The 12,648-nt window shown below is 42.0% G+C and overlaps 1 protein-coding gene across 4 annotated transcripts; it reads left to right on the top strand.

Annotated features, from left to right (window-relative positions):
• The first annotated feature begins 1,987 nt into the window (after positions 1-1,987).
• Positions 1,988-12,233, top strand: LOC110509537 (tumor necrosis factor receptor superfamily member 1A). 4 transcript variants are annotated; one of them, XM_021590458.3, is made up of 10 exons: positions 1,988-2,416; positions 3,111-3,224; positions 3,542-3,665; positions 6,731-6,856; positions 7,045-7,197; positions 7,360-7,441; positions 7,940-7,998; positions 8,203-8,384; positions 8,668-8,779; positions 10,577-12,233. In XM_021590458.3, the coding sequence occupies exons 2-10, from the start codon at positions 3,159-3,161 to the stop codon at positions 10,864-10,866; spliced, it is 1,194 nt and encodes a 397-aa protein (XP_021446133.2). In that variant the 5' UTR covers positions 1,988-2,416; positions 3,111-3,158; the 3' UTR covers positions 10,867-12,233. The 4 variants fall into 4 exon arrangements, with proteins under 4 accessions (XP_021446133.2, XP_036824953.1, XP_090081555.1 ...); XM_036969058.2 differs by having other exon boundaries at positions 2,084-2,416; positions 7,048-7,197; XM_090225429.1 differs by having other exon boundaries at positions 2,266-2,416; positions 4,625-6,856.
• Positions 12,234-12,648: the final 415 nt, after the last annotated feature.

Genomic DNA, 12,648 nt, shown 5'->3' on the forward strand with positions numbered 1-12,648 from the left:
GATTCAAGAAATATTTTGTGCATTTTTCACAATTTTCCATCCAATTCGCTTTATTTTTGTAATACATTACACTTGATGGTTCTTGAATAAGTACCTCCAATTATTTTTGTTTTTCCTCTAATCTATTTTGTACCTCTATAATACAGTTTCCGTTACCATCTACCTGCTCTGTTACTTCCTCCATTTCCTTTATTAGTCTAATCTCTTTTGACCTAAACTACTTTTGTTTTAATGGTATGGTGAGTATTGTATTGAATGGCCTCTAATAGTACATTTGAAAGTGTCCAATACAATAAGAGAATCTGCTGTACCTATGTTGTACAAAAATAAGTAAATTATGAATTTTTTTGTCTTAGTTAAGAACAAATTGTCATCTAATAGGCTTTGATTCAATTTCCAATGTCCACGTAGTTTGTAGAGTGATTTCCTTTACAATCCATTCTGGTACTTTAAAACCGTATTATAATCTCCCACCATAATAATAGATTCTTTCAATGCTTGTATTTTCAAAAAGTGTGGATCATCATTATTTGGCCCATATGGATTAATTAGCCAGATCTGTTTTTTGGTCCAATAGCATATTTAAAATAATACAGTTTCCTTGTGGATCTGTTTGCACAATTGGATCAAAATTTGTATTAATTAGTATAATCACCCTTGAGTGAGTGATAAAGAAATGGATAAGTATGATGAGAGCTGTGAAGCTTTGAGAAGGAAGTGGGTTCTGAAGAAAGGAAGTAGGTTTTGAAGAAAGGAAGTACTTCTCACTGCCGAGCAAACGGATAAACACAGGTAACAGAAAGATAAGGCAGATTTATTATATATATATATATATGGGAGAGTGGGGTAAGTTGAGCCAAAGGGTTAGTTGTTTCTAGGAAACCATACACAAACTGAATCATGTGACCAAATATTTAGGAAGAGGTCATCATTTCATAGTCTGTGAAGGAAAAAAACACATGGAAAAAGCAGCAAGCAAGTTAGGTCCAAAAAACAGATTTTCATAAAGTCAAATACATTTATTGTGATATAGGTTTCATGATGCCAGTTATAGGCTAGTTTTAAAGTATATAGGGGAGGACGGGATGGTGGTAACAGCTGGACTGGAATCAGTGGAATGGTATCAACTACATCAAACACATGGTTTCCTTTTTTTATTCCATTCCAGCCATTATTATGAGCCGTCCTCCCCTCAGCAGCCTCCACTAGTTTTATACATCAGTTGTGGTCTCTATAAGCTACAATATGAGGTCCTAAACCTAGCATGAAAGTGCACCCTTGCACCCAGTTAAATTGTACCATTATTATTGTGTATATATAATGTATGTAAACTTTGTTGAAACTCTGCTGTCTGTATTGTGCCATTATTATTGTGTATTTATAATGTATGTAAACTTTGTTGAAACTCTGCTGTCTGTCTCTAAATGTTGTCCATCACTAGCAGCACCATATCACCAAGTCACATTCTGAGTATGTGTAAATGTACTTGGCGAATAACGGTGATTCTGATTGGGCGAGGGGACAGTTGAGCCAACGGCTAATCAACACACCCCATACAAATGATGATTACATTTAGTCCGTTTTATGCATAATATGAATAGTATTTTGAAGACGCCTCGCATTTGAGTGATTAGTCAAGTTTAATGCCTTCCTCGGTTGAGTTTTCTTCCCCGGTGTAATACGAGGTATTATCGCTGGGATATGAGGTTACACGTAAATGTTTTAAAATGTACAGTTAGAAATGTTTCCCTATGCGTAGGCTACCCTGTCCCCATACTCAATTTACTCCACACCCGAGGTAAATTGAGCCAAGAGACAAGCTGTTTTCAAAAGGGTTATGTTTACATGCATTCTGCTTATTTCCAGAGATACACAACTTCCTGAAATAAACGTAGATATCTTCGGATATACTATATATTCCCTTGACGTAGTGATGCTAAATGTAAAAAAAAATCGCCCACCATACCCCCCTCTCACCTGTTGCTCCAATAGGCAATAGGCATTTTTAGCATTATGCTACATCCGGATTTAGAAACAACCCCCCAGGCACCGTGCAGGTGTTTCAATTGTTGTTTTTGTATACACTTGAGAAATGTCTCTTGTGACCCATAGGCGCACAGTCTGCTATTGCTCAATCGAGTTACATAAGTATTTATCCTACTACCTATGGTGTAACCTGTATCATGCACTGCAATTCAGACTTCCTTAAAGCCTGGGTGCGGTGAAGCAATGACTTACGAGCATGACGTGTCCATTTTCCCGTTTGAGTCCGCCCCCTCTCTAGAACTCGCGACTTAACACCCTGGCTTCTCTTGGGAGATTGGAATGTATTTCTTAAACTTTTACTAAACATATATTTTAATTTTGGAGACTCGACTGCATCACTATTTGTCATGTAGGAGCGGGTTTGATCAAGGTAAGTGACGGTAACTCTCCGCCTGTAGTTTTGGGAAAAGAGATTGATATCTGACCTCTGCGGCTAAAACGGTGGGCGTAAGCTACAGTGAAATCGAAACAAAATACGTGTTCTCGGTTATCATTGTAGCTTTAGCGGAGTGTATTCTTGAAATAGATATGAACTTTGTCTAAATTAAAATGCACAGCCTAGCTGTAACGTACGTCCCGGAAAACCGGAAAATAATTTACCTAAACTTAAACTGGCGCAACGCTCTAAGGCACTGTATCTCAGTGCTAGAGGCGTCAGACATCCTGGTTCGAATCCAGGCTGTATCACAACCGGGCATGATTGGGAGTCCCTTAGTGCCGCACACAATTGGCCCAGCGACGGTGTAGGCCGTCATTGTAAATAAGAATTTGTTCTTAACTGCCTTGCCAAGATAACAAACGGTTAAGTTCAAAAAAAGTTAATTAGTTAAACATTTTTCCGAGACTTACGTTATAATGCTAGCTAGGCTATGCATTTTAAACCATACAAGTTCATATCTATATAGCCTTGACATGGTAGTAAAAAGTTATTTTAGAACTTAATACTGATTCATATTGACAGCATTTTCTTTGCACTAGAAGAAAGGTAAGTCTAGTAGGCCTAATGTGTGAAAGCATTATGAAGAGTTTTGTCACACGTTTTACCCCATCTCTCCTTTCTGCAGGTGTTGTTCTTTTAAAGATGGTGTTAGTGAGAAGAGTGGTGTGAAAGAATGGACGTCTTGAGAGGGAAATGGAAGGAAAAATGCATTCTGAACGTTTGCGCTCTGCTCGTATTGGTAAGAAACTTTAACATGAACAGATGCACAATGCCGAGTCCTCTACCAATAACATAATGCCCCATCTAGTCGTAATTATTTCTCATCAATACATCAATCAACCCCCACCAACTCATCAACTATCAAATTTGTCAATTATGCACACCATTCAATTCAGTGTTAATACATTATTAAATCAGTAAATCAATTAGTCAATCATTTCAGGAATAGGCCTATACAGTAGCCTGTCAATCAGTTATAAAATATTTTCAGTAATTACATATGACTGGTATTTGATTGGATCTGTTCTATAACAACAATGTAATGTAATGTTGCAGTGCTGGTCAGTAGACCCCTCCCTCTCGGCACCACCACCTCCTGATAGGACCCGGGAGTTGCAATGCCTTGAGGGGAGTCATTACCGCACTGCTAACGGGACATGCTGTCGAAAGTGCCATGAAGGTAGGCCTTCTGTACTGTACTATATTACACTGCACTTATACAACTGGGCCTTTCCATTCCCGAGTGTAACGTGTAACTTATACTTTTCCATACACTATGCATTGAGTTAAAGATCAAATCCGCATTAAGGGAAACAGTGCCACTGTTCGCCCCAGAACGAGGGTAACTATATGTCCCGGATTGTGTCGGACAGTCCCTCATTTTTTTTCCCACATCCCACAACCAAATAATCATGTCCCTTATTTTATCAACAAATTAAAACACTACTAATTTAGAAAAAAGGTTTGTTTGTCCCGTATTTCATTGACTTCATATTATTTGATGAGAATTGACATTCCAACCTGTCTCTTGCAGTCATGTTGCCCTTATGGCAATATACTAAACTCAGCAAAAAAAGAAACGTCCTCTCACTGTCAATTGCGTTTATTTAAACTTAACATGTGTTGAATCTTATGTTCATAGACATTTTACAACTGATACATAAACTGAACAAGTTCCACAGGCATGTGACTAGCAGAAATTGAATAATGTGTCCCTGAACAAAGGGGGGTCAAAATCAAAAGTAACAGTCAGTATTTGGTGTGGCCACCAGCTGCATTAAGTACTGCAGTGCATCTCCTCATGGACTGCACCAGATTTGCCAGTTCTTGCTGTGAGATGTTACCCCACTCTTCCACCAAGGCACCTGCAAGTTCCCGGACATTTCTGTGGGCAATGGCCCTAGCCCTCACCCTCCGATCCAACAGGTCCTAGACGTGCTCAATGGGATTGAGATCCATGCTCTTCCCTGGCCATGGCAGAACACTAACATTCCTGTCTTGCAGGAATGAGCAGAACAAGCCGTATGGCTGGTGGCATTGTCATGCTGGAGGGTCATGTCAGGATGAGCCTACAGGAAGGGCACCACATGAGGGAGGAGGATGTCTTCCCTGTAACGCACAGCATTGTTGTCATTGCAGGCAATCTCAATCTCAGTCCGATGATGCTGTGACACACCGCCCCAGACCATGATTGACCGCGACTCGTCAATGAAGAGCACTTTTGTCAGTCCTGTCTGGTCCAGCGACGGTGGGTTTGTGCCCATAGGTGACGTTGTTGCCGGTGATGTCTGGTGAGGACCTGCCTTACAACATGCCTACAAGCCCTCAGTCCAGCCTCTCTCAGTCTATTGCGGACAGTCTGAGCATTGATGGAGGGATTGTGTGTTCCTGGTGTAACTTGGGCAGTTTCCATCCTGTAACTGTCCCACAGGTGTGATGTTTGGATGTACCGATTGTGTGCAGGTGTTGTTACATGTGGTCTGCCACTGCGAGGTCTGCCACTGTGGTCTGCCACTGCGAGGACGATCAGCTGTCCGTCCTGTCTCCCTGTAGCGCTGTCTTAGGGTCTCGCCGTACGGACATTGCAATTTATTGCCCTGACCACATCTGCAGTCCTCATGCCTCCTTGCAGCATGCCTAAGGCACGTTCACGCAGATGAGCAGGGACCCTGGGCATCTTTCTTTTGGTGTTTTTCAGAGTCAGTAGAAAGTTTTCATAACTATGACCTTAATTGCCTACTGTCTGTAAGCCGTTCCACAAGTGCATGTTCATTAATTGTTTATCGTTCATTGAACATTGAGCATGGGAAACGGTGTTTAAACCCTTTACAATGAAGATCTGTGAAGTTATTGGGATTTTTACGACTTATCTTTGAAAGACAGGGTCCTGAAAAAGGGATGTTTCTTTTTTTGCTGAGTTTATATCTTAAGGATGTGGTGCTGGTGATGTTAAAGGGGAAGTCAACAGTAGCTTAATTAATGATATGTACCCAGTGATTTTTGAAGAATATACTGTAACTAGAAATGCCCCATGAGTGTAGTTCAACTGTCGTACCCCATCAGAACCCAAAATATAAGCTTGTTTTACTCCAATGTTTGTAAACAAAGTAAATCTAAACAAACATTGTATAGTCTCAAAACATGGTTAAAACTATAATTTTGATATCATGGATGGTCAGTCCTTGCATAGCTCTGTCCATGAATTTGAGAGTAGTTACGTTTCTCCAGCCCCATCCCTCAACTTGTTTATGATTTCTTATTGTTTCAACTGCTGATTGACGTTTTTAACACTTCTCCAATGTTGTTGAGATCTGATATTCTGCGCAGCGCAAGAAGAAACGTAGGCCAATGTCATATCGCCAACCAATCACATTATCCAAATATTTTCGGGGCTAAATTCCAGCTAAACTTGGAGAGGACCTACTGGTATTTACAAAAATCTAACGAAGCGCTAGAAAGTAAGTAAACAGCTGTATTGGACTGAAAGATATAAGGTCATTTCATCAAACTCTCCATGCTCTTTTTTTATTTATTTTACTAGGCAAGTTAAGAGCAAATTCTTATTTTCAATGACGGCCTAGTGGGTTAACGCCAGATTAGTACCTTGTCAGCTCGGGGGTTCGAACTTGCACCCTTTTGGTTACTAGTCCAACGCTCTAACCACTAGGCTACCCTGCCGCCCCAGGTGGTTGCTCATTCAACATATTTGATGCTACTGCACTCAATTCTGTTTTAAAAGTCTCTTTTATTTTCCGCTGAGAGGAACCAGAAATGTTTCATTGGCCAAATATTCCCAGATTTGCATACAAAACAGCCACATAAGTGATCTCTTGTTTCTGGATCACCAAATTTTGCACAAGGCAAAGGAGAAGGCTAGGTGTGCTTCAATTGGCTCGTTCGGTGCAGCGGGGGAGATGTGTGCCTGTGCAGAGGTGTCAGAGGGGAAAAAACAATGTTGTTTGCAGTAACATCTTTGTTGTTGTAATATCCTACATGGATGTGGCAGTTTCACCAGTTAAGGATTCCAGCTTTAAACAAAAACCTTATTTCAAGATTATACTCTTATTGTCTTACCTGTCATCTGTCACACTATAGGCCTTACATACTGTTTACTAGGTTTGTCACTCTCTAACCTAGTTTTAGCTCCGTATTACCAGGTTTTACAGTAAATAAATATGGTGGATTGTGTAGCCCCCCCCCCCCCCCCCACCCCCCCTTAGAGTATGTATGCCTTGTGTTCTCCAGGGTTTAAGTTGAAGGAGGACTGCACTAAAGAGGGTGAGAGCCAATGTGAACCCTGTAAAGAGGGCAGGACATACCTAGAGAGGAGTAACTACGCCAAGAACTGCCTCCGTTGTACACGCTGTGATGGTACTGTACATTTATTTAGAAAAACGTACAATTTACAATAATATGGCATTTTTTTTACAAAATCCACTTTAAAAAAATGTCATCGCTATAGATGGTCTCAGTATGATATGATAACAAATGCCTTCTCTCTCTGCCCCCCTCCGCATTCTCTTTCTCTCTGTTCTTGGCTGTGTTGTTCCATACACCAGTAGACAATGAGGAAGAGGTGTCGCCATGCAAGAAGAGTAGGAACACAGTGTGTCGCTGCATTGAAGGCTTCTACAAAAAGAGAATAGACTCAGTAACACGGGAGTGCCTCCGTTGCAAGACATGTGGACCTGGAGAGAGAGAAACGCAACCATGTGAGTTTGTCTTCATAATGTTTCACGTTTTTCCACCCAACCTGGTATTTACTTATGGATTACACAGTATAATGGTTATTACATAATAAGGACAACCCTTTTTTTTGTTTTGTTGTACTATTTGTTTGTGTGTGTACTGAGTGTACATACTGTTGTTGACAGGTACTCCAGAGAGCGATACAGTGTGTGAATGTAAGGGCTTCCGAAACAAGAAAAACAACAGGAACTGTCTTCCATGCCAAAAGTAAGTACTGGCTTGTCTGTTAAAACTCTTGGGTTTGTCTGCTTTATGAACATTCTGCTTGTAAATGGGAAGTTTAATAGAAACTGTCTGCAACGTTGTGCAACAAACTTCTTTCCGTGGGTGAGTTAAAAGACAGAAGTATTTTCACATGTCAGCTGTTTTGTGGTCACACCAACCCTGGTCCTGGAGACCTACAGTCTGTTGCTATGTAAGGTTGGAGAAGGTCATCATGTCCAGGCTTTAGTTCCAGCCCAGCACTAACACACCTGATTCACCCTAATTTACTGCTCATCAAGACCTTAGGCAGTGCTGACCACTGATAAAGCGCTGGTCTCTTTCAGTGTTCTGTCTTTCCGGAGGGGGGTATGCTGCAACAGGCCTGAATGGTTCTTCTGTAGAGCTGTTCTTCACATGACTCAATACTAATAATTTCCTCTTCACAAACGGGCCACTTCCTCTTCAATAACATACAATTTCCTCTGTGTATCTTCTCTCCAGTTGTAGATCAGCTGACTGTCAGCAGGAGTGTGCTTCAGGCACAGATCCCACTCCCAAACGTGAGTTTCTGATACTTTGTGGCTGGGTTCTGGCTAGAAACATAGTTTGTTTATTTGGTGGGTTACAAGATACTATGAAACTTTTTTTTGATATGCTTAAATATATTGGAATTAGACTGTTTCAGTAGTGGCTGTTTCACATTTGCCGTAAGGGCTGCAGCATATATTCATCCTCTCACTCTGCATGTCTGCCCCTCTTTCCAGCTACAGACACTGGATGGGGTGTTTGGTCTCCCTACCTGTTGGCTGCGTTCGGCTGTGTTTGTGTGGTGCTGCTGGTGGTGATGGGGATCATGGGCGTACTAGTGGTCCGACGGAAACCGAAGGGGTCAAGCTCCTTTCTCTCTGCTGAGATCACCTCTCAGGGCTCTGAGAAGTCTACTCGGGTGAGACACATCTCTGACCTCTCACCTTTGACCCCTGACATCTCGTATTTCACCTCTGGACAAACCCTTTAAAGGGTTTTATTGGAGAAAAAATAGATACCATTTCAACTACTGTTTTGAACACTCAAGAGCATTTATAGACTGTTTGCACCATAGTGATGGGAGGAAACCAATAGGATTTCCTTTATTGATTGTGTTGTGCTCCCCGGGTTTAGGATGTACTGGGATCGGATGCAGTTCTATATAGTAGAATTCTGATGTTTTTCATTTTCTGTGATTGTAGAGGCTGATCCAAGAGGCCTCGGAGAACGTTCTCAACCAGAGTATCCCAGTGTGTGAGTGTGAACAGGAGCTCCTCAGCAAGCTACCGGACTGTGTCCCCAAGGAGATCAAGAGTAAGTGTGTGTGCATGTGCGTGCATGCGAACGTGTCTGGGTGCACATGTTTCCCTATCTTATCCGGACTAGAATGTCCTGACGAGTTATCAGAATGTTCTGACAAGGTAGGACAACAAGAACAATTCTGAAAAGGTGAGGATTTTAAAGGTTAGGGCTAGGAGTTAGGGTTGGGTTAAGGTTAGGGTTAAGTTTTCTTGAATGGAAATACATTTTTACTCCCCCAAATGTTCTGAAAATTCACGAAAACCAAGCTTTGTGTTTTGGAATGTGAAAGTTTTTTTTAGATACACTACATGGCCAAAAGTATATGGACACCTGCTTGTCAAACATCTCATTCCAAAATCATGGGCGTTAATATGGAGTTGCTCCCCCCTTTGCTGCTATAACAGCCTCCACTCTTCTGGGAAGGCTTTCCATTAGATGTTGAAACATTGCTGCGGGAACTTGCTTCCGTTCAGCCACTAGAGCATTAGTGAGGTTGGGCACCGATGTTGGGCGATTAGGCCTGACTCACAGTCGGCGTTCCAATTCCTCCCAAAGGTGTTCGATGGGGTTGAGGTCAGAGAACTGTGCAGACCTGTCAAGTTCTTCCACACCGATCTCAACAAACCATTTCTGTAAGGACCTCGCTTTGTGCAGGGGCATTGTCATGCTGAAACAGGAAAGGGCCTTCCCAAACTGTTGCCACAAAGTTGGAAGCACAGAATCGTCTAGAATGTCATTGTATGCTGTAGAGTTAAGATTTCCCTTCACTGGAACTAAGGTGCCTAGCCAGAACCATGAAAAACAGTCCCAAACCATTATTCCTCCTCCACCAAACTTTACAGTTGGCACTATGCATTCGGGCAGGTAGCTTTTTCCTGGCATCCACCAAACCCAGATTTGTCCGTTGGACTGCCAGATAGTAAAGCGTGATTCATGACTCCAGAGAACTCGTTTCCACTGCTCCAGAGTCCAATGGTGGTGAGCTTTACAAATCAAATCAAATGTTATTTGGCACATGTGCAGAATGCAACAGGTGCAGACCTTACAGTTAAATGCTTACTTACAAGCCTTTAACCAACAATGCTTTAAGAAGTTCTGAAAAATAAGTGTTAATAAAAAGTAAAAGTAACATAATTAAACTGCAGCAGTAAAATAACAATAGCAATATGTAGGTAGAGTTAAAGTGACTATACATAGATATAAACAGAGAGTAGCTGCAGTGTAAAAGGGGGGTCTGAGTAGTCCTTTGATTAGCTGAGTCTTATGGCTTAGGGGTAGACGCTGTTAAGAAACCTTTTGGACCTAGACTTGGCACTCCGGTACCGCTTTCTGTGCGGTAGCAGAGAGAACGGTCTATGACTAGAGTGGCTGGAGTCTTTGACCATTTTTAGGGCCTTCCTCTAGCACCGCCTGGCATAGAGGGCCTGGATGGCAGGAAGCTTGGCCCCAGTGATGTACTGGGCCGTATGCACTACCGTCTGTAGCGCCTTGCGGTCTGAGGCCGAGCAGTTGCCATACCAGGCAGTGATGCAACCCTCAGGATCAATCAATCAAATTGTTGACCACTTGACCCGGGCAGCTCTAGCGGGGCAGGTCTAGCAGGGCAGAAGTTTTACGAACTGACTTGTTGGAAAGGTGGCATCCTATGGCGGTGCCACGTTGAAAGTCACTGAGCTCTTCAGTATGGGCCATTCTGCTGCCAATGTTTGTCTATGGTGTCCACGTACTTTTAGCCATGTAGTGTATATTGAACTCTATTTTAATCTCTCTCCGCTCCTATCACCTCTCTTTGTTCCTCTCTCCCTCCAGTCTCTGAGTTGATCTATTCGGTGTTGGACCAAGTCCCTCTGCGTCGTGTGAAGGAGCTGGTGCGTTCGCTGGGTGTGAGTGACATAGTGATAGAGAGGGCTGAGAATGACCACCTCCGTGACACTAAGGAAGCCCAGTACCAGATGCTGAGGGTCTGGGCTAAGGGAAGTGCTCAGGGAGGGGGAGAGGTGCTAGCACGCCCTCTACTGTACCACCTGCTGGATAAGCTGAGAGACATGGACCTGGGAGGGACTGCAGAGGAGCTGGAGACCAAGTATGGAGATCAGTAGAGGGAGAGAGAGAAGATCAGACACACAGACTCATCCCCTTGTCCCTGACCTCACTTGTATAGACCTGAGAGAATAGGATTGGTACAGTGTAAGCAATATGGTAGTTGTTCCACCTGGTCCAGATCTGATAGACTAGGTGGAAGCGATGCCATGCTTTCACAATATTTCCTAATGTATTATATAACCTTTTGGCAGTGAGCCTGATTATTGATTGCCAACTGTAACTTATACTGTTCTCATGTTTTTTTTGTTGCTCATTCAAACCAATGAGTGAGGAATCGTATGTTACAAAGCAGTTTTAGACAGTGCTGTTTGTAAAACAGGCAAACTTGTAATGTGTCACACACAGGTATGAGAACCACACTAAGAATTTAGTTAAATGCCGTGTTTAGAGTAATACGGATTTAACACCCATCTATAGTATTACAGTTCTATATTACTGAGTATTAGGTGGCGACAGGTAGCCAGTAACTGAAAGGTTGCTGGTTCAAATCCCTGAGCTGGTAACGTGATAAAAATCTGTCTGTGCCCTTGAACAAGACACTTAACCATAATTTCTCCTGTGAATCGCTCTGGATAAGGATGCTTAAAATGTGAAATGTATTATTTACTGGTGTTGCAGTAGTACTCAAGCTAATATTTCCATAGGAACCTGTATAGCTTTAATCTTCCCTGTCTCTATCTTGCATTAATCAACCACAAACATATCAAAAGATATTAGCATTATATGTCATATTTGAAGTCTTTGTATTGGTTTGTAAATGGTTATTAATACTGCATAGGAGGATGTTGTATATTTGAATGGTTCTTTGATAAGTTGCTGTTTGGGCGTGAAGATCAAACTACTGTAGTTTTGCTGTCTTTTACTACTGTCTTGATGTACATATTCTTGTTTTACAAAATAGGTTAGGGATGTATCAATCTGTCATATTTCTTTACTATTCAGTGTGCAGTGCATTCCTCCTCGAACAATCACACCCATCCAGGTTGTCTCTGTGCCGTGGTTTTGGATCACCACAAGTGATTGATTCTTATCTGTACAGTAATAGTTGTGTCAGTACTGTTAGGGCACAGGCAGGTCTTCTGCAGGTGTTGTCCCTGAGTTATTGACATTCCTTAAAGCCCCATCATCATGCCGCCATTGTTCAGGATCACATAGTCAGAGGACACACCTGTCACTCTGCAGGGCTGACTGATCTCTGGGAGACTAAACATGGAAACTAGGGATGGATAGAGTGGCAATAAAAAGTATGTGAACCCATTGGAATTACCTGGACTTCTGCATAAATTGGTCATAAAATTTGATCTTCATCTGAGTCACAACAATACACAAACACAGTCTGATTAAACTAATAACACACAAACAATTATACGTTTTCATGTCTTTATTGAACACACCGTGTAAACATTCACAGTGCAGGGTGGGAAAAGTATGTGAACCTTTGGATTTAATAACTGGTCGACCCTCCTTTGTCAGCAATAACCTCAACCAAACGTTTTCTGTAGTTGCGGATCAGACCTGCACAACGGTCAGGAGGAATTTTGGACCATTCCTATTTATTAAACTGTTTCAGTTCAGCAATATTCTTGGGATGTCTGGTGTGAACCGCTCTCTTGAGGTCATGCCACAGCACCTCAATCGGGTTGAGGTCAGGACTTTGACTGGGCCACTCCAGAAGACTTATTTTCTTCTGTGGAAGCCATTATGTTGTTGATTTACTTCTTTGTTTTGAGTTGTTGTCCTGTTGCGTCACCTAACATCTGTTGAGCTTCAATTGGCAG

Source organism: Oncorhynchus mykiss, chromosome 3 (genome assembly GCF_057628025.1).
Source record: "Oncorhynchus mykiss isolate SJ-2025 chromosome 3, ASM5762802v1, whole genome shotgun sequence".
Taxonomy (NCBI): Eukaryota; Metazoa; Chordata; class Actinopteri; order Salmoniformes; family Salmonidae; genus Oncorhynchus; species Oncorhynchus mykiss.